Source organism: Suricata suricatta, chromosome 2 (assembly GCF_006229205.1).
Source record: "Suricata suricatta isolate VVHF042 chromosome 2, meerkat_22Aug2017_6uvM2_HiC, whole genome shotgun sequence".
In the NCBI taxonomy this organism is placed as follows: domain Eukaryota; kingdom Metazoa; phylum Chordata; class Mammalia; order Carnivora; family Herpestidae; genus Suricata; species Suricata suricatta.
The window spans coordinates 23,025,543-23,052,754 of NC_043701.1; the positions used below are offsets into that span (position 1 = coordinate 23,025,543).

The window sequence follows — 27,212 nt, forward strand, 5'->3', positions numbered from 1 at the left end:
ATGAAGGGAAGTCTGGGATCCTTAACCAGGGACCCTATTACAAACACCGTAAACCACCTACCAGGAACGTTCCTTCTAGACATCTCCAAAGAGACCTTAGGCCATTTACAGTGATAATGTACCCACTTAAAAGGGAAACACAGAAACTTTTGGGAACCACAGGCTACTGACTCTGAGTTAACACCAATGAGGAGAGGCAGGGGGACCCAAAATGCTACTTACTATGTAGTCTGCCAAACAGAATGGAATCCTTCAGATGCAGTGTTGAGTAGAAAAACTGTTTCCAAGGAATATGCAAAGTGTAACACAATCTGTCCAAACTTTTCATCCCTATCCAAAAACATGCAAGTGAGCAAAACAAGCCAGGATGCACAGGGATGTATGAGGCCCTTGGCAGGGTGCCTCTCTGAACAGAGAGCCGAGAGTCAGATTGTGGGGAACATCTGTTACTGTCAGCCACCAGATCTCCATTCCCCTAGCTGTTCTCTTGTGACACCCCTCAATGTCCCGTGGGGAAACCACCCCGCCTGTGGCAGCATTTGATGAGATGTTCGATTAGTCACCCTTACCTGAATCCCCAGAGCTGTTCTGACGTCAGTGCATCCCAAGACTGGCTCTTGAGCTGGCCCTTTGAGTCTGCGAACTAACCCAGATCCTTCCAATAAAGTCCCTTTGGTTTAAATTTGAGTCAGCTTCTTTTATAGGCAAAGAACTCTAATATAAAGTGGCATCTGTTCTCAAAGAGTTCCTGGTCCCATCAAGGAAATGGACATGTAAACAAGCAGAAAGGTGTGAGAAGGGCTATAAACAGGCAGACACAGTGTACAATTGGAGTGTGGAACTCCATCAATAAGGACAAGGAGCATGACAGCAACAGGTAGAAATGCAAGGAAAGTTACTTGCGTAGAGTGAAGGATGTGGGACATCCTTGTGGTGTCTAAACACCTGGTGCATTTTGGAAGCAAGAAATTTAGCATGGTGGGGACGTGAGATTCAAGGGAAGCAGCCTCTGGAGAAGTGGAGGGGCTGGAGAAATAGGCTTCACCATCTCATGTCAACGAGTTTGGTTTTTATCAAGGTGTTGAGAGCTTAGGAGACCAGCTGGGGTAATCACAATAGTCTGGGTGAGGGTCCATGGAATTTTAAACCAAGGCAATAGAAGTGAGAGTGGAGATCCCCTAAATGTTTGTAAATACACTGTATCAGCTGAGTGATTGGCCATTCATATAAGGACACTTTGGGAGTGGCATGGGTACATACCAATAATGATATAGGACCATGGGCATAAATTGGCAAGCATGGTCGCCCTTCACATTAGCCCCTTCTAAGTTCTGCTGCTAGATGTTCCTCATTAGCACCAACACTGCTCAGCTTGATTGTAACAGGCTGGAAGGAAATTCATTTTGTTTTTATTTTTGTTGGAGAGAAGAAACCCACAAGCATTGGGCATACTCTCAGCCAGGATTTACAGCTCAGCCCGAGTGTGCACAAGGGGAGGAAAGCATGTTCTTTCTCACTTTGTCACTCTATTTCCTAACGTGTGAACTCTAGAAAAGTGGGTCCTCGGGGCTCCTGGGTGGCTCAGTCGGTTAAGCATCCGGCTTCGGCTCAGGTCAGATCTCACGGTTTGTGGGTTCGAGCCCTTTGTCGGGCTCTGTGCTGACAGCTAGCTCAGAGCCTGGAGCCTGTTTCAGATTCTGTGTCTCCCTCTCTCTCTGACCCTCCCCTGCTCCAGCTGTCTCTCTCTGTCTCTCAAAAATAAATAAAAAGCATTAAAAAAAATTAAAAAAAAAAAGAAAAAAGAAAAATGGGTCCTCTAGCCTTGATTTACAGACCAGTGGCTCAAACACCATGCCCACCTCAATGGGCTTCTTGCATCTCCAGAAATGGGCTCAGTAACTCTCCCACACCCTCCCTCAAGGCAGGTAACTTGTCTATTTGGTCCCCTCTAAATTACCCAGCATCAAGCACAGTGCCTGGCACCTAGCGGGAGCTTGATATGTATTTCCTGAATATTGTGGTAGTGTTGTCCAAGTAAATATTTGCCATTTGTCCAGAGGTTGGCCAAAGCTCCTGCCCTATCCCTAAAATACACAGATACTGTGTCTTCCAGTGGGCTTTCATTAGGTCCAGGGTAGGAAGAGCCAAATCAATGAGGACTTTTAGTGACAGATGGTCATGTCTATTAGCAACGAAAGTTTGCATGTCCCAGGGTGGGCCTTCATAGCTTTATACTAATATGGGGATTGGGGAGGTAAAGGCTCAGTTTCTTGCTTGAAATTGAACACAAAGACATCTGCCAGTCGGTCAGCGTCATTCTCAAGATTTCTTTCACCTTGGGTTTGTAGCAGCGCTGCCTCTGTTTCCCCTACCCCCTCTGAAAGAGGAAGTTGGCCTTCTCCTTAGGCCCCTTCCTCTGAACTGGCCTCCTTGGCTTTGCTTGGCTGCTTTGGGGTTCCAACTGAGCAGACAGAACATTTTTCCCATTTATTTTCCTAAGGGGTGAACTCCTGCTCCTAATTAGTTCATCCCCAGCCTAAAGCTCTGCAGCACATGGCCTAAAACAATTAGGAACTCACTTGGAGGTTTATTGGTGGAAGTATAGAAGCACTTGGTTATAAACACCATCATACCTCTCCCATGGTCTTTTGGCCCACAGCATTGATAGGAGGCTGTAGCAAGTGCATTGAATGAAGCTTGGGAAAATCACCCCATTCTGGGTAGGTGTCAGGGTCCAAAAAAGTTCTCTCCTAGGGAGCTGGCAACGGGAACGTGCAGGAAGTGCTCATCTGGATTTTCTTGTTCCCAGAGGCTGTGGCTCAAGGCGGCTCTCATGGGTATTTGATTCAAATTGACTGGAGATGGCACTCGCGATGGGGTCTTACAGCTGTCCAAATTGTTTATTTTGATGGCAACATTGGTGTTACTGTTGGAGACCAGGAATTTTGGAGTCATTGAACCAATAAAAAGAAAAAGAAAGCATTGTTAAACGTTTAATTTAAAAACTGTTTCTAAATTGTATATCTTCCAGTACAAATGCCTCGAATGTAAATGTGGATGTGGGAATGATGGCCAGGGACAACATGTATAAATGGTATGGTATTATCAAGAGTGACTTGGGGACACCTGGGTGGCCTAGTTGGTTAAGTGTCCAACTTTGGCTCAGGTCATGATCTCATGGGTTCATGGGTTTGAGGCCAGCATCAGGCTCTGCCCTGACAGTGTAGAGCATGCTTGGGATTCTCTCTCCCTCTCTCTGCCCCTCCCCCACTCACATGCACTTGCACTCGTGCATGTGCACCCACTCTCTCTCTCTCAAAATAAATAAACTTGAGAGAGAGACAGAGAGAGAGAGAGAGAGAGAGCGAGAGAGACTTGAACAGAGAAAGCCAAGCAGGAGGGAGGCTCCAGCTAAGGTCTGCTCTGCTGGAGTGGAACAGATACCCCTCCAAATTTTAAGCGTCAGAACCTAATTTGTTAACTAAGATTCAAAGGCAAGATCTGAGCCCTGTGGGATCTGCCTGATGGGATAACTATAACCTGACAGTTATCAGCGTAAGAAAAAGAAAACCTTAAGGCAGTTCTCCAAAAACAATAACAACTTAGTCACAACCACTGAATGTGTCTCGAAAAAGAGTGTGGCTAACAGTTTTAAAAATTTTGATTCTAAGTGAAATACATGGTTACTTTATTTTATTATTTTTAATTTTTTAAAACTTAATTTTATTTTTTTAATGTATGTTTATTTGGGGGGTGAGGGGCAGAGAGAGAGGGAGACAGAGGATCCAAAGCGGGCTCTGTGCTGAGAACAGAGAACTCCATGTGGGGCTCAAATTCATGACCTGAGCCCAAGTCACACTTAACCAACTGAGCCACCCAGGCACCCTCATGTTTGTTTGTTTGTCTTTTCATTTAAAACAACCATGTAGGGGAGCCTGGGTGGCTCAGTCAGTTGAGCATCTGACTCTTGATTTTGGCTCGGGTCATGATCCCAGGGATCAAGTCTCACAGCTGAATGTGGAGCATGTTTGAGACTCTCTCTCCCTACCCCTCTGCCCCATTTCCCTGCTCTCAGTCTCTCTCTTTCTTTCTCTTTAAAAATAAATAAATAAATGAAAAAAAAGAAACCACATAAAAGCACCAAATGGAAAGTAAAAATCACTCACACTATAACTATTCAAAGATAGGATGCAGTGAGTTTGTTTGTTTGTTTGTTTGTTTGTTTTTTAAGTGAAAATAAGTTTAGAGTTATGTAGCTAGAGTCTGGCAAATGGCCAAATAACAAAAAAAATCTTTGCCATAAAACACCTAGAAATGCTAGATAAAATATAATAACATAATTTAAAATGTATTGTTAAGGCCACAAAAAGCAAAGAAAAATCCCAGGGGTCAAAAATCGAAGACTGGCAAAGTGTGTGCTGAAGCGCGGGGTGCCCCAGGGACTTGCCAGTCTTGGTGATGCTGGGCTTAGGTTTTACCCACTTCAGTTTAGGCCAACATGAGTCCCACAGGTAAAAGCCTGTTTGAGAAAGTTCAGGATAAAAAAATTACAGCTACAGAGAGCTCCAAGACCCACATGGAGTCCTTATCTATGTATGAGGAAGCACAGAGAGGCAACAGGGCATCGGATGTATCTGAAAACAGGAGAGCGCCTCCCACAGGTTCTCAGTGGAAAGTGCCACCAGACAGATTGAGGAGGAGGAAACTGGAAGTGTAAGGGGTCTGGTGGCGGTAAGGCGGGAAGAGGCTAGAGCCCTACATGCCTTATGATCTCTTGAAGCCATCGAAACACTCTCTCTTGCATGACACGGCCTCACACTAAGGAAAAACCATTGGAAATGGGATCCAAATTGAGTAGGATGGGAACAATAAAAGCAAACAAAAGAGAAAGGAGAGAGTAGCACACACAGCCCTAGAAAGAAGGCCATAAACACTTCCCAAGAACGACACAAGAGGGAGCTCTAGAGCCCAAACCAGAAAGTTACCTTGACTGACCCTCATTCCCAAAGGTTCAGGAAAACTGTTTTCACATTAAAGATAACCGTCAGACATATGGCCATTTGTAAGAAAATGGATGAACCTTGAGGGAGTCATGCTAAGCGAAATAAGTCAGGCAGAGAAGGACAGAAACCATCTGTTTGCACTCATAGGTCTAGCAGGAAAACAGGAGAGACCTAATGGAGGACCAGGGGGAGGGGAAGAGGGAAAGAGAGTTGGGGAGAGAGAGGGACGCAAAACTTGAGACACTATTGAATGCTGAAAATGAACTGAGGGTTGAAGGGAAGGGGCGGGTGGTGCTGGAGGAGGGCACTTGTGGGGAAGAGCATTGGGTGTTGTATGGAATTCAATTTGACAATAAAATATTAAAAAAAATAAAATAAATTTTAAAAGTTAAAAAAATAAAATAAAAATAAAGATAACGTCAGAAAAGGATAGTAATCAAACCCCACACAAAATTATATAAGAAATAAGAGAGTACATGAAGCATAATCAATGCTTACAGACAATGAAAGCACACTAAAAAGATAAGCCTGCTAAACAAATGAAAAGTACAACTTAGCATTTTCTTACCCAGGGACCCTGGAGAACTGGAATTGGAGATAGTCCATGTCTAGCTCCATGAGCCTGTTTTATCAGCTTACCTTCTTTTGAATTACTTACTCATCCCTCATCCCTTTCATTGAGCACCGTCCATGAAGGCACTGCAGTCTGCCTAGGGAATATTCAGACCAAACCGACACAGAGCCTGTTTTCGACAGGCTTATAATAAAATTGAGGGGGTTCGCTTCTTGGCATTTTGGCTAAGATCAAGTGTAAAACTGAGGGGAGAAATCATATGCATAATTGTTTAGACTAAAAAGAAGGAACTGGGATAGTTTGGCCAAGGGTGCCACTGTCCCCACCCATGGCTCAGGCCTGCAGGAATTGACCCTAGAGTTCTGAGCACCCAGGACTCACCTGTCTGCTGTGAGCAGGGGCCTTCCTGAGATATTCGAGAAACTGTCACTGGTCTGCTCGGCTGCCAACAGCATGAAGGTTTCGCTGGGCTGGGAGGATGATGGGAGACTGCTCTCAGGCTGGGTGGAGAAACTTACAGTCAGATGACCAGGTCTGCCCTCAAAGTGCTTGGCCTCTTGAGCCGGAAACTTGAAGGAACTCAGCCTGCACGTCTCAAGCCTTGAGTCTTTCAGGCTCACCCTGAGAACCTGTTCCTTAAACATTAAGCCCCAGAATCATCAGAGCACAACTGGGCCCTGCCAGGATAGTGTCCTCTCTCTGATGGGCTGCCATGGCTCCTGGGCCTGAACATTAAGGACCAGCACATCAGAGCCACGAAACTGACTTTGGAAGGCAGAGAAAGCACGCCTAAAGCCTTCAACTGAGACAAGAGGAGGAAAGGGTTTAGGTTCTGAAATCTGAAGGTGTTAGGCATCCAGTCTATCAATCTCTTTCTGTCCTTCTCCCTAAGCAGGTCCTGGAAGAGCCTTCTCTGTGTCAAAGAGGGTGGGCGTGCGGGCAGAAGCCTCAAATAAACTAAAAGGAAAAAGCAAATCCTTGGGGGAAATATTTGCAGAAACCTGTGATTCAAGGGTTAAAATTCTTGATGTATAAAAAGCTTTATTTTACAAATCAGTTTAGAAAAACACCAAGATGCCAATAGAAAAATAGCTAAAGAGCACACAAAAAACCTGTATAATGATGTTCAAACTCATCGAAAATCAAAGAGCTGCTACTTTTTTAACCTATCATATTAGAAAATTAAAATTTATACTTCTCAATTGTGATAAGGATACAGTGACATATTATTGAAGAGAGTACACTTTGGCATGAGGTGTACATGGCAATATGTATCAAGAGCCTTAAAAGTGTTCATACCCTTTGAATTTTGCTTCTAATAATCTATTCTGAGAAAACAAGCAGAAACGTAGTCAATACACATAAATGCTTGTTTTAGCCTAATTTACAATAATGAAAAGTTAGAAACAACTCTAAATGTCTGATAATAGGAAAATGGCAAAGTAAATTTTAATTCATTCATACAACTAATGAACAGCATGAAATTATCAAAATGATGTGTGTGAAGAGCTTTAAAAAGAAATGGGAAAATGCTTCTGATATAATCTAAATTGATAAAAAGCAACATTCACAAGTGTATTATATATTTAATATCCTCAAATATATAAATTACAAATTAATTTAAGATGGAACTGTTAAGAAACAAAACAAATAAAAACAAGTAAGCAAACAAACAAAAAACCCAGACTATAGAGAACAAACTGAGGGTTGATGGAGGGAGGTGGACAGGGGGATGGGCTGAATGGATGACTGGCATTAAGGAGGGCACTTGTGACGAGCACTGCGTATTATAGGTAAGTAATGAATCACTAAGTTCTACTCCTGAAACTAGTATTACACTGTATGTTAACTAACTGGAATTTAAATAAAAATTTGGAGAAAGAATAAATAAATTAATTAATTAATTAACATTTAAAAAAAAAGAACCTGGCAAATTCGATCTAGCCTCTAACTTTAAAGAATGAAAGTTTTAAAATATTCAACAATGTGAAAGCACATGCAAAGTTCTTCAGTTGATATTAAGAAGACAGCACAACTTTAATGCCAAAACCTAATAAAGATCAAACAAAAAAAAAAGAAAGAAAAAGAAAACAAAATGCCAGAATGTTCCAAGTGATTGCTTGTGGTTGGAAAGAAGTAGTGGTAACTTTTCTGTGATTTTCTAATTTTCTTCAGGGAGCATTATTCCTTTTTAATACTGGAAAAAAATTCTAACAGAAAACAATTCTTAAGTGAGTCAAGTACTTTATAGCTCTTTTTTTATGAAAATTAAATTAATTTGCTTTTTTATGTTTGTAGACCCCAACTTGATGTATGTGTAACCTTGAAAATGAAGTCTGCCCCTGCAAATGCTAGACTTGAATTCCCATCAATCCTCTGAGGCGCTAGGCCTCCCATCCCCCATCTTGCTGCACGTCTTGGCAAAAGGCCCCACTTACTGTTATATCGGTGGAGCTGTTGGACATTTTGGGCACCAGGCAGTGAGTGAATTGGATTCTCGGGTCTTTGGTAGTGATGGACAGACCTTTCTGCAGAATTTTCACCAAGCGGATCCAGAATTGAAACACGGCCTCTGGGTGTTTTTCGTGGAGCTTCAGGTAGTAGATCTTTCCAGTCACTGTTCTAATTCTCAGGATGCGTTGTAGCCGGTCACAGATTCGTAGCTCCACAAACTTCAGGGGGAGAATCCTAGACACAATCGGGAAATCCCCATAGCAGAGGGGCGCATGCGTTCAGTCAACCATGCTGTGCCTATCTAGAGCCTGACCCCATCTCACTAGGCTCCCGCCTCTGCTTGGGGGATGCCCATGGGAGAAAGCTCAGGGTCTGAGAGTAGGAATGATTACTAAAACCAACTCTTCTCTGACTTTCAGGGCCTTCATCACTAAAGAACCTGCTGACATCAACAACAATGGCTGATAGACGGTGTGTAACCACTCATTCAATCCTAGCAACCCTTTGATGAAAGAGAGGTATTTTTAATTCCGTTTTACAGATCTTGAAACTGAGGCTCAGAACAGCTAACTGAGGGGCCCAACTTTAGATCATGTTAAGTAGGAGCCAGAACTCAAGAGCTCTGACCCTGTTTCCGTCCAGATCTCCTCCCTGTGTCCTAGTTAACCCTGTTGAGAAAGTAAGAGGGATGGATGTGTTGTACATCTCGTATTTGGGTTTTTTTTTCTCAATTGTAACACTCCATAATCCCATCTGACTTTCAAAGCCCTCTCCCTTTTTGGTGGTGGGGGGGGAACCCCCTAATTCTATAGTGACAATATAAAAGTAAATAAAAGGAAGCCAAGATCCTTAAAGACCAGGCTGAGACAGAGACTCGGGCTCTACCATTGTACCAAGCAGTGTCTGGTACACCCAGACACTAAAGAAATGCTTTTCAGTGAATGAATTCTACTTAGTTTACACACTATCCATAGGGCATACACACAGCTTATACACTGTCCCTTCTTTTTATCTAAAATCCAGCTGCAAAACAATATGGGCATCCCACCCTTCTGGCCCCTCCCTCGTGCCTTTCTTTACCTGTTGAGGGTGACTACTGGAGCACAATCAGGTGAGCTCTGGGTGGAAAACTGACCCTGGGGCCAGGTGATGGTGGCCATCAGGAGGACGTTGGGGAGTGGCAAGGAGGGCACTGAGGAGGTCACCCCAAGAATCACAGTGGTAGAACCTTCATAGACATCTATCCAGCTCCCGGGCTTAGTGACCTAGAAATCAGCCCCAGGTACGTGGGTCAGAGAGATGAAGGAAGACAAGGGTGGGAGAATACAGGTGCTGGAAAGCAGCACTTTAACTTGGTGACATGCTCGGAGCAAGTGTGTGGCCCACTGGCCTGTGCAATGACCAGCATCCATCCTTTTTGTGGGTCTCAGACCGGCTCATTGGCAACAGGAAACTGTCCTGGCCTCCTTTGTGTCCTCTGCATTATCTAACTTTAAAGGGATGCATTAGTAAGAAAAGGCTGAGGGGCATCAACATTGTGTTTCCTCACCTTCGGGTGAAGCAGCCAGCAGAGGTTTCCAAAGATCTAGAAGGGAGGTTGTGACCCCATCACATGGATTCCTGAGCACAGACCCTCCCTGTGCACTCTAGCCTCCCACCTTCACCCAGGTAACTTGAGATCCCTTGGCCAGCAGTGTCCTCCCCTGGCTCTTCCACTCACCCAAGTCTTAGTGATACCTTAAAGAATAGTTTAACCTCCTCTTCTGGGGAGCCTTCTTCAACTGCCCAACTCCAAAAAGTGCTCTGAACTCCCTGGACACTGGCTCCCCTCTCTCTGCTCATGCTTTAGGGGTCAGCTGGTCCAAACCACCTGACAGAGCTTTCTTAGCAGTTACCATGTTATAACATGCTGTGTAAACTGACAAATTCATAAGATCCTAGGCCAGGGACACTATCAATCTTTCTTTGCCTCTCATGCCCGGCACACAGCACATAGCTTGCTGACTAAGAAGCTGGCTATGCTGAACCTGCAAAGGAACACCGGGCCGGGGGAGGTCCCAGCTAGACCTCTAGAGGGAGGCGGGGCAGCCCCTCAGTAAGATGTCACAAACTTTTTTCTTTTTTTAAGTAAACACTACCCCCGAGTGGGGGCTTGAACTCATGACTCCAAGACCAACAGTCACGTGCTGCACCAACTGAGCCAGCCAGGTGCCCCAAAATGTCATATGACTGCCCCATACTCCCAGTGGCCTCATGCTTCTCAGGCTGAAAATGCTCACTTCCAGTGGCCATATCACCACCTTTTAAGGGATGCAGAATCTGGGCAAGGCCGATTCTAGGGCCTTGGCTCTCCCATGGAGAGGAGGTTGGATTTCAGAGCAGGGATTCTAAAAGCAACCTTCATTCCCTCTAAGCAACCATCCTGTCCCTAGTGGCCCTTGGAGCGTGTCCAGGGACCCTGCCTGGAGAGTGAGCTCTGAGGTCCCCTTTTTTCAAAAATTTTTGTTAATGTTTTATTTATTTTTGATACAGAGAGAGACAGAGCATGAGAGGGGGAGGGGCAGAGAGAGAAGGAGACACAGAACCAGAAGCAGGCTCCAGGCTCTGAGCTAGCTGTCAGCACAGAGCCTGACGCGGGGCTCGAACCCACAGATGTGGGGCTCGAGCCCACGAATGTGAGATCTGACCTGAGCCAAAGTCGGAGGCTTAGCCGGCTGAGCCACCCAGGTGCCCCTCTGAGGTCCCCTTTTGCAGGTTATAGTTCTATTTCCTGAAAGCATATGACCTGCAGAGAGCCCCACCATGCCATAGGCACAAACTGAGCTGAACTTGGGATCCAGACTCTCTGGTTGTCTCTAGCCATAGCGGCTTCCTTCTCCCCAGGGCTTTCAGAGGCCACAGTGTTTTTGGACCAAGCTGCAGGAACAAATTCTGGAAAGAGAAAGAAAATCGGCTCTGAGCTGCACATGGGTACCTGGATAAAGTTGCTTTCAAACACCACCGAGTCAGAGAACAAGTTGAATTCTGGAGAATGAATCAGTTGACAAAGAAGGCCATTTTCCACCCCCAGTTCCACTCCAGGGCCTGGTTCCCTGACCTCAGGTGGGAGGCCGCTAATTTTACTCATTGGTTCTTGCAAAGAATGGGCTGGGGAACATCTCTGGGGCTCCACGCAGACCCAGCCCAATTCCAAGGTGTTGGTGTGACCACTGCTCCCCCCAGCCTCCACAGCCCCCTCTCCCCTCCTGACTTATTACAGGCTGTCCACTGGGCCAGGGAGGGCCTGACGGCTCACAATGGCAGGCATGACATCAAGGAATGTGATGGGGTAACAACAGGAAAGGAAAAATAAAAAAGGCAAGGAAGGATTGGGGGTGAGCAGGGCTGTTTTCTCCCCTTTCCTACGCACTACAAACTAGCAGTGACAGTGGTATTCCGTTTTTCACTCAATTTCTCTGTATACAAGAGGGAGATGTGCTATGGTCATGGCAAGACAGCAGTGACCCGGCCAGAATGGCAAGGCAGTTTCTCTGGAAACCCACAGCCTTCAGTCCTCTCCCCAGATGGGGAAGCCCCTCACAAAAACTTTATCTGTGTGTATTTCCTAAAGTCAGGCCCTCACCTGGCCAGAGGAGCTCAGGAGGAAGACATGCGATCCAGTCCAATCTTCCCTACGTCGTTTCATGGGATAAAATGAGAACTTTTTTCCAACACCAGGCTGTTCACAAAGCAAAGAGGCTTATTTCTTTGGAAACAGTGGGCAAATGAGGAAGTGCAGCACAGTGGTATGTTGGAGCCAGCAGGAAAGGGATCGTGAAAACGATTTGAGTTTCAGGAATTTTACAAGACAGTTGTTAAACACAGCCATAATTAAAAATTTAACTATGTAAACTTACACTTCAATAAATTATACAAAAGCAAAGGTAGGGGCGCGTGGGTGGCTGAGTCAGTTAAGTGTCCGACCTCGGCTCAGGTCATGATCTCGTGGTTCGTGTGTTTGAGCCCCGTGTCGGGCTCTGTTGGACAGCTAGCTCAGAGCCTGGAGCCTGTCTTCAGATTCTGTGTCTCCCTCTCTCTCTGACTCTCCCCTGTTCGCTTTGTTTCTCTCTCTGTCTCTCCAAAAAAAAAAAAAAAAAAAAAAAAAAAAAAAAAAAAAAAAAAGCAAAGGTAATGACCCAAACTCACCACATCTTAACTATTTTACTATAATTTACGACTCTCTATAACGTTGAGGTTATTTACATCTACTGTATCTACAGGGTGGAAGCACTATATGATACTGCCTATCTTCTCTGTGTGTTTAGAAGCTTCATGTTGGTAACTGTCTTGAAACTAGCCATGTGGGGGGTTATTTATGCCACGGAAATCACTTAAGCCTTGATTTATTGTTTTGTTGGGTGTGTAAAGGGATAAAGCGGTGCTTGGATACTCAGTTGGTTAGGTGTCCAATTTTGGCTCAGGTCATGATCTCGCAGCTTGTGAGTTCAAGCCCTAGGTCAAGTACTGAGCTGACAGCTCACCCAGACTGGAGCCCACTTCAGATTCTGTGTCTCCTCTCTCTCTGCCCCTTCCCCGCTCACACTCTGTCTCTCTCAAAAATAAACACTTAAAAAAATAAAGGGATAGAGAAAATGTTGATGATGTAAACTGTGTGTGGCTATAGCTGTCATATTGTAGGCACACAAAAAGTCTGAGGAGTCTTGCAGTGTTTGAAAGTTATTATCTGATTTAGCAAAGAAGTTGCTTAAGTCACTGATGAACATTCAAAGTTCCAACATACAACTAGGTTAGTTCACTTTCACCTTACTCATTAATATAAGTGGAAAAATCAGCCAACATTCATGTTGGAAATGCACTTGTCAGTTGTGTTGGTTGGCTGAGAATACAAGAGTTTTTTTTTTTAATTTTTTAATGTTTTATTTATTTTTGATACAGACAGAGACAGAGCATGAGGGGGGAGGGGCAGAGAGAGAAGGAGACACAGAAATGGAAGCAGCCTCCAGGCTCTGAGCCAGCTGTCAGCACAGAGCCCGACGCGGGGCTTGAACCCACGAACGTGAGATCTGACCTGAGCCGAAGTCGGAGGCCCAACCAACTGAGCCACCCAGGCGCCCCGAATACAAGAGTTTGACAAAAATCAGTGAAAGATTTCTGTGAGAATCAATTGGCTATATGAAATGTACAAGAGTACTGTACATTTTATTGTTAGTTGTAAATTGGGTGCTATACATAATGTCAGTAAAACTGTAGAGAAAACATGCATACTTATATGTATGCATATATGTGCATACAGGTGTATACACATACATGTATATTATGTAATTATAATTATAAAAGGGAATGAATGACTAATTATTATATACATTAAATTGTAGTTATAATGCATATAACACTATATATATTGTATGTTATATTATGATATATATGTAATAATAACATGTGCTTGTGTATATGACTATTTTACATGTTTTATATATCCCCAGAGAGCTGGTGTCAAAGATTTACTAGTATACCATTGTCATGATACCAACTCCTCCCCTCCCCTTGCAATCTCCTATCTCTGGTTCCAGGACGAGAAGCTTCCGCTCAGAGACTTCAGGATGCATGAAGTTGAGGAGGGGGAGGTGTTGGTTACCCTCTCAGACCACGGCTGGACAGCCATCAGCTCTCTCACTTAGGCGTCTGTACAGGAGCCAGCCAATGAGGTCAGTCAGTTCTCTCTTGTCTCTTAAACTCTCAGGACACACGCTGGCACAAGCCTCCCATGACTAGGGTTAAACTTCCTGGTGCTTCTTTTAACACAGGGTGGAAGGGTGCTTCTCACTGTTGTTTTCCCAAACCTGTCACATCAGAGGCAGGAGTTTATATCTTAGCGGCTTATTTCTTAAGACTTGCTCCTTGGAAGAGAAAATTAATTTTTATGATTTTTTATTGATACAAAGTTTAAAATAGCAGAAATTCAAATATTCAAACAATCTTCAAGGTTGTTATTTTTGCTTTATCACAGTACTCTCTGTTCTTGACATGTTTTCTCCTTTCCTTGGAAAACGTAAATGTCCATCAATAGAGTACCAGTTAAATTATGACACTTCCACCTGAGGTAATGTTTTGCAGCCATTAAAGATAAGGCAACTTTATATATACTGATATGGAATGATTACTGAGACCTATAAAGTTAGAAAAAAATGAAAAACAGTATATATAAAATGCTATCACTTGGGTAAAAGGAATTTTAAAAAGGATACATACCTATATATGCTTGAACATGTCCAGATAATTTCTGGGAGGATAAAAATGTGGTTTCCTCAGGAGGGGTAGGGCATTGGCAATGGTGGTGAGAAAGGGACTTATTTTTCACAGTTTCACTGTTTGAATTATTTACCAGAAGCATGTGTTTCCTTTTTAAATAAGTACATTTTAAAATAAAAAGTGGTAAAGAAATTTCCTACCCATGGCTCTACAAATATTTGCTAAGAAGGAACTCTGTACAAAGTACAAAGTACACTCCATATCGGAGGAATCATTATTAGCTCTGAAAGTAGTCTAACCAGAGTTGTGGACATGTGGTCAGGGCTGTATTGGACAAACTGTTACTTCCCGAGGTAAAGATATGTATTTGAAGAAATAATGGCTGGAAGATTTCAAATATAGTAAAAACTATAAACCTATATCTACACAAAGAGTAAAAAATTACTAGAAATTCTAAATACGTGAGTAAAAATTTATATATATATAGTTTTTGAAGTTCTTTAAACAAAAATTGAGTATTTAAAAATGATAACAATGTAGGGGCATCTGAATGGATCAGTTGGTTCAGCATCCAACTCTTGATTTTGGCTCAAGTCATGATCTCCCAGTCATGAGACAGACCCATGTCGGTCTCCCTGCTGAATGAGGACCCTGCTTAGGATTCCTTCTCTCTCTCTGCCCACCCCCTACTCTTTCTTTCCTTTCAAAATAAATAAACATTTAAAAAATTTTAAATGATAACAATGTAATATGAAACATTAGGTTTAGAACATACGTAGAAGTAAATTATATGACAAAAATGGAACAGAGGATGAGAAAGGGAAATAAAAATGTAGTATTAAATGGCTTTGAAAGTATACCTGAAATAATAAAATACTATTTGAAGTCAGACTGTTAGAAGTTAAAGATGTTAACTATAAATCCTAGAATAGAAGAACCATAGAGATCTCTAGCTAATCAATTAATAGTGAAGATAAAATAGAGCACTAAGGAATTCACAATTAACCCAAAAGGAAGTAAGAAAAGAGGAAAAATGGAACAAAGAACAGATAGGAAATAGGAAAGAAAATAACAAGATAGAAAATTTAAATCCAACCTTATGGATAATTACACTAAATTTAAATGGCCTAAACATTCCAATTGAAAATCAGATATTGCCAGCCTATATAAAAAGCAAGGTACAATTAAACACTATCTGCAAGAAATCCACATATATGAAGACACAGAAGTTAACAGGAAAGAGTAAGATAAACTTTGCAGCTACTAATCATAAGTCAGTTAGAGTAGCTATATTAATATCATACAAAGAAGACTTCACAACAAGGAATAATACAGCTTGATAAAGAGAGACATTTAAAAAAGATAAGGGAGCCGATTTAGTAAGAAGACATAACAATCCTAAATGTATATGTCTCCAATAGCAGAGTTTCAAAAAACATGACACTAAAACAAATAAGAAATCAATAAGGATACAGAAGACTTAAATAACTACCAACTTAAAATTTTTTTTAATATCTATTTTTGGCAGAGAGAGAGACAGATACAGCATGAGCGGGGGGGAGGGGGGGGCAGACAGCGTGAAACAGAGAATCTGAAGCAAGCTCCAGGTTCTGAGCTGTCAGCACAGAGCCTGATGCAGGGCTTGAACCCACAGATTGTGAGATCATGACCTGAGCCGAAGTTGGACACACTTAACCGACTGAGCCCCCCAGTATCCCACCATCAACTAACTTTATGTAATTTTGTAAAAAACCATTTTGTTTTTGAATATTTTTGATAAAAAGTATTTTGTACACTTTCTGTAAAACACAGCTCACTTAATAGCATAATCCACATTCTTTTCAAGTACACATTGAACATCCACCAAGATATACCATATACTGAATCATAAAACAAGTCTCAAAAAATTTTGACTAATTAAAATTATACAGGGTATATTCTCTTACCGGAATCAATGAAATCAATGAAAAGAAAAAAATATTTGGAAAATATCAAGGTATTTGGAAATTAAACAACCTACTTCTAAAGTTAATTTTTTTAAATTTTTAAATGTTTATTTATTTTTGAAGGAGAAAGAGACAGAGAGTGAGCAAAGGAGGGACAGAGAGAGAGGGAGACATAGAATCCGAAGTGAGCTCCAGGCTGTGAACTGTCAGCACAGAGCCCAATGCAGGGCTCGAACCCACAAACTGCGAGATCATGACCTGAGCTGAAGTTGGATTCTTAACAGATGAGCAACCCAGGTGCCCCCTCACTTAAAAAAAATTTTTTTTAATTAAAGTTAAAATTTTTAGAAAGAGCAATTGGGGTACCTGGGTGGCTCAATCAGTTAAGTGTACGACCTCGGCTCAGGTCATGATCTCACGGTTTGTGGGTCTGAGCCCTGCGTTAGGCTCTGTGCTGACAGCTCAGAGCCTTGAGTCTGCTTCAGATTCTGGGTCTCCCTCTCTCCCTGTCCTTCCCTGCTTAAACTAAGTCTCTCTCTTTCTCCAAAATAAATAAAAAGATCAGTTACATCTCTAAAATTGAGAAACCTCTATTTCATGAGGTCTAGAAAAAAAAGAGAGAAAATATGCAAATTGCCAATCTGGAAAAAAAGAGGGAACATCACTATAGATCTTGTGGATTTTATTTTATTAAAAAAATTTTTTAGTGTTTTATTTATTTTTTAAAGAGAGAGAGAGAGAGAGACAGCATGAGCAGGGGAGCTGTCAGCACAGAGCCTGATGTGGGGCTCAAACCCACAAACTGTGAGATCATGACCTAAGCCGAAGTCGGATGCTCAACAGACTGAGCCACCCAGGTGCCCCAGATCTTGTGGATTTTAAAAGTATAATATGGAAATAGTTTTAAGAACTTAATGCCAGCAAATTTAGTACCTTAAATGTTCTATAAAAATGTCACCACATAGATATTACTAAAACTTAGGGAAAAAATGACTTAAAATGTGACTTAGGAAAAATCAAATAAATATATATTCATAAAAGAAACTGAATTTCTAATTATCTTGCCACAAATAAAACTCTAAGCTCATATGGCTTCACTGGAGGAGTCTATCAAACTTTTAGGGAAAAAAATAATATATTAATCTTATACAAACTCAGGAAATAGAGTAAAAAACAGTTTCCAACTCATTTTATGAACCCAGCATTACCAAAATCAGATAAAGACAATGCAAGAAAAGAATGTAACAGACCACAGACCAGTATTACACATGAACAGAGATACATAATTCTTTATCAACAACAGAAGGAAAGATATACTATGTTCATGGACTGGAAGATTCAATATTCAGATGTCAATTTACCCCAAATTGACCTGTAGGCTAGGGGCACCTAGGTGGCTCCGTTGAGCATCTGGCTCTTGATGCTCAAATCATGATCTCACAGTTCATGGGATTAAGCCCGGTATCAGGCTCCACGCTGACAGCACAGAGCCCGCTTGGGATTTTCTCTCTCTCCCTCTCTCTGCACCTCTCTCAAAATAAATAAAAACTTAAAACAAATCTTTAGGCTCAATAAAATCCCAATTAAAATTCCAGAAGGCTCTAACAATAGAAACTGTAAAAGGAAAACATAATAGGCATTTAAAAATTAAAATTTCAAACAAATAACACATTCATGAGGTACAAACATCATAAACTTTCAAATGGGAGACTGAGGAGCTCCTCCCCACCCCCATTATTGGTTTAGTTCCCATCATGCTTCCCCCAAAATGAAGCCACTGTTGTTATTTCTTCTATCCTTTTAGAGAATCTTTATACATACTTATACCAGTATAATATATTTAACTTTTTCTGTCTCTTCTTACATAAATGAGTACACTATTCTAAGTCTTATGAACATAATATTTTCCAGTTTAGAATTCCTCAGATTACATAAAACTACCTGCTTTCATCAATTATTTATTTCTCCATTTCATAATATTAAGCAACAGGGAAAAAAGAGCCCAAATTGCATTCATACTATTACAATATAGAAATGCCCAATGTGTATGAACAAGGTCTAGAAGGAAACATGATAATAAAAAGTTAATGTTCAAGTGATGAATCATGAGTTATTAAGTTGATATAGGTTTGCCATATAAAGCAAGTCAAGGCTGAGGCATTACTGACAGACTATGGGCTAAGCAGCATGTAAACACTGCAAGTTACAGCTGTTTCATAATTTTGATTTGTAACAATAGGTTCTCTTTGAAAAAAAAAATCTCACATGTGCCCACACAAAAATTACCTTAGGTGTGGAAAAGCACATTTTTGACATATTTTGCTGTACTGCATTTTGAAGAGTTCCTTTTAAAAAATAATCAAGGGTCGCCTGGGTGGCTCAGTCGGTTAAGCCTTCGACTTCAGCTCAGGTCATGATCTCACAGTTTGTGGGTTCAAGCCCTGCATCGGACTCTGTGCTGACAGCTCAGAGCCTGGAGCCTGCTTCAGATTCTGTGTCTCCCTCTTTCTCTGCCCCTCCCCTACTCATGCTCTTGTTTCTCTCTGTATCAGTGATAAATAAACATAAAAAAATAAAAAATAATTTAAAAATAATCATGTTGTAGAAGAGCTGCATACTAGGAAATGGCCACCCATTAATTCGATGATATTGTCTAATTTACTTAGTTTCCTTCTGTTTCCTGTGTAGTCAAATGAAAAGCTCTATGCTGTCCAATACAGTAGCCCCTAGTCATGTGTGACTACCGAGCACCTGGAATGTGGCTAATCCAAACAAAACATGTTCTAAGTGTAAAATACCAATATAAATACACACTTAGTACCAAAAGAAAATGCAAATTATCTATCTCATAATTTATAAAGTTGATTACATGTTGAAATAATATTTTTAATACATTGGGTTAAATAAAATGTATTTAAAATATCTTTTACTGGGGTGCTTGGGTGGTTCAGTTGATTGAGCATCTGACTCTTATTTTCAGATCAGGTCATGATCCCAAGGCTATGGGATCCAGCCCTGTGTCGGTCTCTGCACTGAGCATGGAACTTGCTTAAGATTCTCTCTCTCTTAAACAAACAAACAAAAAAGAACACACACACACACACACACACACACACACACACACACTTTTCCTGTTTATAATGTAACCACTAGAAAAAAATTAATTACATATGTGGCTTGCATTATAAATTTTTAAATTTTTTGTTTTTTATTTTTAAGACAGAGAGAGACAGTGCAAGCAGGGGAGGGTCAGAGAGAGGGAGATAGAGAATCCAAAGCAGGCTCCAGGCTCTGAGCTAGCTGTCAGCACAGAGCCCGATGCAGGCTCAAACCCAGGAACTGTGAAATCATGACCTGAGCCAAAGCCGGATGCTTAACCAACTGAGCCACCTAGGAACCCCGCATTACATTTTTATTGGACAATATTAGACTAGATTAAACCTTCCACCCCTTAATATTCTGATATCCACCATAACCTGTAGAGACACAGCACTTCAAATCTGGAAAGCATTGCATACACAGCATGGATTTAGTGTTTCCTTCTTCCTTAGATTCCACTAGATGGCACTAGTGCTAGGGCTTCAACCTAATAACAGGGATTTAAAATATGTACCTGGCAGTTTTCTAAATATGCTGTGTTTGCTTAGGCTCATCTCCATGTCCTTGCCCATGGTTCCCTCTCCTGGGAAACTCTGAACTTGGGTACCTATTCATTTTTTAAAATTCAGATCCTCTAAGGGGCGCCTGAGTGGCTCAGTCAGTTAAGCGTCCAACTTTGGCTCAGGTCATGATCTCATGGTTCGTGGGTTCGAGCCCCAGGTCGGGCTCTGTGCTGACAGCTAGCTTAGAACCTGGAGCCTGCTTCAGATTCTGTATCTTCCTCTGTCTCTGATCCTCCCCTGCTTGCACTGTCTCTGTCTCTCAAAAGTAAATAAAAAACATTAAAAAAAAATTCAGATCCTCTAAGCTTTTCCTTTCAATTGCAGGGCGCCTGGGTGGCTCAGTCGGTTAAGCCTTTCAATATCCGCCTCCTGCCAGCAGGTAACTTTATTTTTTTTTTAATTTTTTATGTATTTTATTTATTTTTGAGCAACAGAGAGAGACAGTGCGAACAAGGGAGGGTCAGAGAGAGAGGGAAACACAGAATCTGAAGCAGGCTCCAGGCTCTGAGCTAGCTGTGTGTACAGAGTCGAATGTGGGGCTCAACCCCATGAAACATGAGATCATGACCTGAGCTGAGGTCGGATGCTTAACTGACTGAGCCACCCAGGCGCCCAGTAGGTAACTTTATGTACCTATATCCTATACACATATTTCTATCAGGGAACCCTTAAACATTATGGGTTTGTTTACAAGTTTCCCCTCTATTGTCTTATGTATGTAATCTAAAGTAGGTAATAATGAAACCTTAGTCAATGTATGTTAGCTAGTGGGTGCCCAAGGCAATATATCAGTCAGGATAGGCCAAGTTAGGCTGCAGCAGCTTAGTGCAGCAGAGGTTTCGTTCTCATTTATACTACATGTTCACCAGAGATCAGTAGAGGGCTCTGCTCCATGGCTTCCTCACCCAGGACCTACATTCATGGAACAGTTACATTTGGAGCATTGATAGTCACTGTAGTGCAGGGAAAAAGAAGGTTAAAGAAGGTTTTGGAGGTTTTTGAATCAGCACTTATGTGTTCCAGTTTAAAATTAACATGTCACTTCTACTCACACCTCATCGGCAAGAACTAATTCATGGCCCTGTCCAACCACAAAGGTGTCAGGAAGGGTACTGCTATCATGTGCTTGGAAGGCAAGGGCAGAAATAACTTGGAGAAAGTTAATGACGACCACTACTGACCCTTCTAGCGAATAATCATTCAGCTCGCTATCCCTCCTGCAGGCAGAATCCGTTCACCATACCTCCCCCAAAGGAGCAACCCGGTAAGTCCCCTCAACCACAGCATTAAGTCCAAATTGAAGAATCTCTGCGTGATGCACATGGTTTCTATACCAGTTTCTGATGCGGCTCGAGATGGTCATCTATACACTAAAAAGACATGCCATGTGCTTCCACACAGCTAATAAATGTTGGTGGAACAGACACAAGATGAATGCACTGAGGGGAAAGGGTGAGAATGGGAAACAGCAGCCTCGTGATTGTGATGTGCCAGAGCAGATGCAATGAAGACCCCTTGCCTGGGGGAAGGGAATATTCCTTGATTAGGCCCGTTTGCTTCCTAGGAGTGCAGCCTTAGGCAACTGTACTGTTCTAAGCTACTGAGAATTTAGGATTGTTGCCGCAGCCTAACCTAACATAATGTGTCTTTGACTGATAAGGAGATAGGAATGGGGGGGGGGGCAGGCAAAAAGATCTTATTGAAAGATGGAAAGATGGCAACTCATGTTATACAGTAGCAAAGTATTTGGTAAAACTGTTGCCTGCAGCAACTTAGAAGTCACACAGTATCTAATCTAGCTAATCAGAGAAAATCAGAAAACAGAATTTTAGCAGCCTGAAATGGACACTGTTGGTTACCACTAACAAAGCACAGAATTAGACAAGATATGAACTGGCCAATTTGTAAGCAACACAAGGGATGTAGAGAGATTACAGAAATCAGTGGTGGGCTTACAGGGTTCACAGAACTGCTTCTCATCCCTAACTGGTTAACAGATAAAACAGAAATGTTTGGAATGACAAACACCATTTTGAACCCATGTTTTTCAGGTAGGATGACTGATTGGCTGTTTTAGCCATCGAATTGGCTTGACCAGGTGTACCTAGACTGAGTGCTACACCCCATAAATCCCTCCACCAAGCAAACGGGGACAGGAGGTCACCCTGCTCATAGGAGAGACTGAAACGGTATGGCCGAATACAATGGTATGGCCATTGTATTCGTTAAAACCTCCAAGTAGATCCAACAGTCTTAGAGCAAAGACCTCAAAAGGTGGTTCCTGTAAACCATTTCCAAAAAAAATTTTTTTAATGTTTATTTATTTTCGAGAGACAGAGACAGTGCGAGCAGGGGAGGGTCAGAGAGAGGGGGAGACACAGAATCCGAAGACAGGCTCCAGGCTCTGAGCTAGCTATCAGCACAGAGCCAGATGCGGGGCTCGAACCCGCAAACCGTGAGATCATGACCTGAGCCAAAGCTGGATGCTTAACTGACTGAGCCACTCTGGCGCCCCACCTGTAAACCATTTCAATTAAACTGCTTGGGGAACAGACTTCGATGCAGCTCTCCCACTTAAAGTTTGCAACACACCAACCAAATCAGGTGGAGATGTGAGAAAAATATATCAAATTTAAGAAAGATGTCTAGGAAAACTATTGCACATGAAAGTGCCTGAAATCAAAGATAAAAAACCAACTATAGTTTTGATTGTATTGTGCTACTGAAAGACAAGTCACATAACCCCAGCCGTCCACAAAGGATCAGGGAGCCCAAACGTACTATGTGGCCAGAAGGTGGGAAGCTGGAAATACTTGGTAAATGGCACTAATGCCACCACGGTGCAATAAATACAAGTGATGCCCAAACCAATGGCTTCTAGAATGTGGCACTTAAGCTTAAGAACAACCTAGGAAGCAAAAGTGGTTCAGCGGAGAACACCATACTCCAGTCTTACCCTTGGGCACAAGTAAATCAAACTCACCTTACATAAAACACAAATCAAAGGAGTGTAAATCGATCAATATAACCAGGGGCAGAGGAGTGAATGTACTTGAACATGGAGTAAGGGGTGGAGTGGTGGAATCAAGCAAGAAAAAAATAGCCCTCCATTTCTGTGTAACAGCCATACTGTGCAGATCTGGGAGGGAGCAGAAACAACTGTCATAGGCAGGGGCATTTTGCCAACTGACTTGGAGAACAATCAGAGTTGAGCCCTCATTACGTCAGCAATATAGAAGGAAAAAAACCAAAGCCTACTGGACTGATAGTCTCCTTCCCCCAGAGACAGAAGGTAAGGGTGCTAGAATAATTTTTCTTTTTCTTTAGAAATGGAGAGTCAGGGGCGCCTGGGCGGCTCAGTTGGTTAAGCGTCCAACTTCAGCTCAGGTCATGATCTCTGAGTTTTGGGAGTTGGAGCCCAGCGTTGGGCTCTGTGCTGACAGCTTGAAGCCTGGAGCCTGCTGCAGATTCTGTCTCCTCTCTCTACCTCTCCCCTGCTTGCACTGTGTGTCTCTCTCAAAAATAAACATTTAAAAAAAATGGAGAGTCAAGAGAATGCTGGAATATTGTTGGCCCAGGATCAGAAAACTTGTTAATATAAGGCAGACAAGACTGCCCCGGCCTCCAAATTCAGGTATATTTATATTATGTTTCAAACAAAGTGTTTTAAGTTTCTGCTGCTAAGCTTTTAAGATGCCTAACCCTTCCTTACCACTAATTTCAAGGGCAGAGGTCAACATGACACAAAGCAGAAATATATATTCAACTTTTATTTCATTAGAAAAATCCACTTAAGCCACATGGTGGCCATGCCATATCCTGAGCAGGCTTTGTCATCCCACTGTCCCTTCAGAATTCACAAATTCGTGCTGTGTTGGAGAAAGGATATTTAACATGTGAAACAATGAGAACAGGACACTATTTCATCATCCCCCGCCCACACACCAACCCATACACCACTTCAACTGATGTCCACACACAGACAAGTTCTCACGGAAAAGAGGCTGAACACCAAACAGACTGACCATAAGACACCAAGTCCGAAGGAACTCTTGGCAGATGAAAGCAAGGATGAAAACGACACCACCTCCAGGCAGCGGAACATGAAGCACAAGCCCCTATCTAAGAGATGTCAGAGAAATGCTGTCAAGGACACCAGAGGGTACAGCAGACTCTGGGAAGAGTGACATCATTCCCTCGCAGTAAGACAACTCATTCGCATCACGCAGGCTTTTTCCAGGACAAGGAGCATCCAGATGGGAGAGGCCCTTCAAGGGCCTGGTACCAGTTCTGAGAACACTGATGTTCTGAGCCCGCCTGCGCAGTTCCTGTCTGGAACCGGCCTGCTGTTCTCCAAGGTCATAGCCGGTGGAGCGAGGTCTTATCGCACCCCTCTGGATGGATGGTCCGGAAGGCCCTTGGGGGCTCTGTGCTGGCTGGCTGACTTCTGGTGGTCCAGGAGCTCGCAGGCAACGGGCTCTCCAGTAAGCCTCCCAGGGACTCCATCAGTCTAACGAAAATGGAGAGCAGGGTCAGCACCACACCTAAGAGATAGAGGTTCAACACAGGCTTCATGGCTGAAAGGAGCCCACTCCTCCGGAGAGCAGTAAAGCTGTCTTCTGCTTCTGGAAGGCCTCTGGATGCTGAGGAAAGAGAGGGAGGTTAACCTACAGCCTTTTGGGATATGCATGCATCTGGCCCTGACTTGTCTTCCCATAGAGCTCAGGGTGAGGCTCAGCCAGGTAGGGAGATAAGGAGCAGCTCTTCTCTTCTGCTACAGAATCTCCCAGCGTAGTTACGATGTAAACTCCATGGCCCCATACCTAGTCTTACTTCATGGACTGATTCCAGAGCACTCCTTAAACCTTTTACACCTTCAAGGGCGCCTAGGTGGCTCAGGGTTAAGCTTCCCAACTCTTGATTTATGTTCAGGTCATGATCTCACGATTTGTGGGTTCCAGCCCTCCATGGGCTCCGACAGCACAGAGGCTGCTTGGGATTCTCTCCCTGTCCCTCTGCCCCTCCCCCACTTGCGTGGGCGCCCTCTCTCAAAAATAAATAAACTTAAAACAAAAACAAAAACAAAAAGCAACCGTCACTTCTTCTAAAGCAAAACCTTTTACTTCTCCTGCCTGGTGCAATGCACAACAATCCTTGTGCCAAAGCTGAAGGAACAGAGGGACCGAAAATCTTCCAGAACCGAGGCTGTTTCTGAGGGAGGGGGTAAGAACATGCCCTTGAGAAAGCAACCTGCCTAAAGGTCTCCCTCACATCTCAGGTTCCATCCGGTTAATCATAAATTTTTTAATGCCGTCAAAATAATTCTAAGGCAGTCATAGCTATCAAATTCACTTATTTAACAAATACGCCCTACAGTGTGTTGGGCCCTCTGCAAGGCACTAGGGCCACGCGAGGGCCTTCAACATGAACCCTGCCCTCCTGGGGCATACGATCTAAGCAAGACAACGGGCAGTTACCACCCACACACCACTCCGAAGGCTGTGACAAGAAGGGTTCTTTGGGAGGGCTGGGCTGGGACACCTAATCCAGCCCTAGCGAGCATGGGGAGGGCCGCATGTTAACACAGGGTCACCCCCGAAAACAGAGCTGGAGCGGCTGACTCCGACCCGGGTGGAGGCGGAGCACTGAGCACGGGGTCCAGGCGGCGCAGCCGCAGGCCGGGACCCCGAGGCGGCCTGAGGGGCGCGCAGCCTGCGGAGGGAAGGCGGGGAGGCCCAAAGGGCGGCTCACCTCCAAGAGCGGTCCGCTCGCGGTAACAGCGGGTCGTGCAGGAGTCGAGAAAGGCAGCCCCGGAACAAAGCTAAATCGCCACCGAAAAGATTCTCGGAGGACAAAAGCGCAGCCCTCGGCAAACGACACCGAGAGGCCTCACACGCCGCCAGCTTATAGCCACGTCCCCGCCCGGGAGCCCGCGCACGCGCACTCGGGCCGCACGCACTCGCCCGGACGCGCGTCCGCGGCCCCGCCCCCCAAGCGGGGGCGGTCCGAGGTCTGGGTCCCGGAGCAGCGCTCCCCGTCCGACTGGTTTCAGAAAGAACACAACTTGGGGTTCTGAGTCACTGAGGTCGGCAGTAAGACCAGCGTGTGTGTTAAATTAGACTGCCTTTTTCTGCTGCAGGAAACGTTGGAAGGAATCAGCACATTTACCCTATGCTAAGTGGATTGGAAGACACACCTGACAGTGCCCCAATCCCAGGACCCTCAGGTTAGATGAAGACAGGTCTGCGGACGAGAGCTTCTTCACCAGACATTCCAACAAAGCACAGATTATTAGAAGACATCAGATACCGCCCCCCCCCGCCCACCCCCCGTGTTTAAATTCCAGGGATTGAAGAGCTGACTTTCACTTTCTAGAAATACCAACATTCCAGGCTCCAGCCACTCCCCCACCCTCCATTCCAAGCCCTGAGGTTTAATTTACCACTGATATCACTGGAATGATGAGGCGTTTTCGCATCGTATTAAATTCTGCTTTCTACTAAAGCTTGTCTTGTGTCAGAAAATCTGAAACACCCAGCTGGCCCTGGTGTCTGTGCTGTCACTTTGTACTCATCGGGCCTCAGTTTTCTCACCTAAAATTGTGGCACCTGATTTTTAAGGATACTTTCAGATTGAACAAAGAGCTAGGAGTTGACAGTCCAGTCTCATACCCAGACTTGGGGGCTAGGAAACCTTACTAATTCCACCCCCCCCCCCTGCAAAATCAGAGAAATGAAGACGTTCTACTGTGAGAGCAACCAAGGCGGATCTCAGAAAATAGAGTCCTGGGAAGACACTGGGAATCATCGGAACCTTGCGGCAAGAAGGCTGCCAGTGGTTTCATAGCCTTCCTCCTGGGGAGGAGGAGGAGGGCAGTGGGTCAAAGCCAGGGCAGGTGACTCTAGGCTAGTCCACAGAGCTGGAGGACTGGAGGTTCCATGTGGCAGGGGCAAGTGCGGAGGCTGGATGGGAGAGAGCCCGGGAGCTCTCTTGTGCTCTGCCTTTTAGTGAAAAAGAACTGAAACATCAGGAAGGGAGGAGTCAAATCCCAGCTGCGACCTTTCCCCTACTTTCTGGGCTCACAGTCTTCTTCTGTTTTCCGGAGGAGTGGGTGGGGAAAGGAGAAGATTGGGGATGAAGACGTGCTGGCAGGCAGGCACTTAGAAACCAAATTTTCTATTTAGCTGGCAAGAATTTTTGGTCTTTCCTTAGAGTTTTGTCTGCTTTCGGGCTGGACCCAGTGACTCTTGGTCTGTTATTAGGAAACGCCAGAGCTCCAAAATCATGCTGCCAGATGTCCCCAAATCCATCACTTGCTAGCTAG

The 27,212-nt window shown here is 43.6% G+C and overlaps 2 protein-coding genes and 1 long non-coding RNA gene across 6 annotated transcripts; 1 reads left to right on the forward strand and 2 right to left on the reverse strand.

Annotated features, from left to right (window-relative positions):
- Positions 1-2,565: 2,565 nt before the first annotated feature.
- On the reverse strand, positions 2,566-11,288 carry FAM71F2 (family with sequence similarity 71 member F2). Of its 3 annotated transcripts, XR_003914753.1 has the most exons (6): positions 11,006-11,288; positions 9,112-9,296; positions 8,016-8,265; positions 5,959-6,077; positions 5,572-5,713; positions 2,849-2,926 (listed from the first exon to the last, which is right to left on the reverse strand). XR_003914753.1 is itself a non-coding variant. In XM_029955553.1 (5 exons), the coding sequence occupies exons 1-5, from the start codon at positions 11,156-11,158 to the stop codon at positions 2,728-2,730; spliced, it is 876 nt and encodes a 291-aa protein (XP_029811413.1). In that variant the 5' UTR covers positions 11,159-11,284; the 3' UTR covers positions 2,566-2,727. The 3 variants fall into 3 exon arrangements, 2 of the variants coding, with proteins under 2 accessions (XP_029811413.1, XP_029811406.1); XM_029955553.1 differs by lacking the exon at positions 5,572-5,713 and having other exon boundaries at positions 2,566-2,926; positions 5,959-6,047; positions 11,006-11,284; XM_029955546.1 differs by lacking the exon at positions 5,572-5,713 and having other exon boundaries at positions 2,566-2,926; positions 11,006-11,283.
- Positions 11,289-13,606: 2,318 nt separating this feature from the next.
- On the forward strand, positions 13,607-26,276 carry LOC115279281. Of its 2 annotated transcripts, XR_003903337.1 has the most exons (5): positions 13,607-13,736; positions 20,213-20,267; positions 21,112-21,152; positions 21,940-22,077; positions 26,028-26,276. It is a non-coding gene; the product is annotated as an uncharacterized LOC115279281 (long non-coding RNA). The 2 variants fall into 2 exon arrangements; XR_003903336.1 differs by lacking the exons at positions 21,940-22,077; positions 26,028-26,276 and having other exon boundaries at positions 21,112-21,311.
- On the reverse strand, positions 23,644-25,859 carry HILPDA (hypoxia inducible lipid droplet associated). The gene is given in 3 exon segments (XM_029923826.1): positions 23,644-24,310; positions 24,313-24,531; positions 25,640-25,859. Coding segments are annotated over 2 exon segments (192 nt in total). The 5' UTR covers positions 24,464-24,531; positions 25,640-25,859; the 3' UTR covers positions 23,644-24,269.
- Positions 26,277-27,212: the final 936 nt, after the last annotated feature.

What these genes read in the sequence shown, in the direction of transcription:
- FAM71F2 (XM_029955546.1), bottom strand. Translation starts at nt 11,158, where the DNA reads ATGAGTAAAATTAGCGGCCTCCCACCTGAGGTCAGGGAACCAGGCCCT. An exon ending in TTGAAAGCAACTTTATCCAG is followed by an intron (nt 9,297 to 11,005) that starts GTACCCATGTGC and finishes GCTGATTTCTAG; the next exon opens with GTCACTAAGCCCGGGAGCTG. An exon ending in ACAGCTCCACCGATATAACA is followed by an intron (nt 6,078 to 8,015) that starts GTAAGTGGGGCC and finishes TTCTCCACCCAG; the next exon opens with CCTGAGAGCAGTCTCCCATC.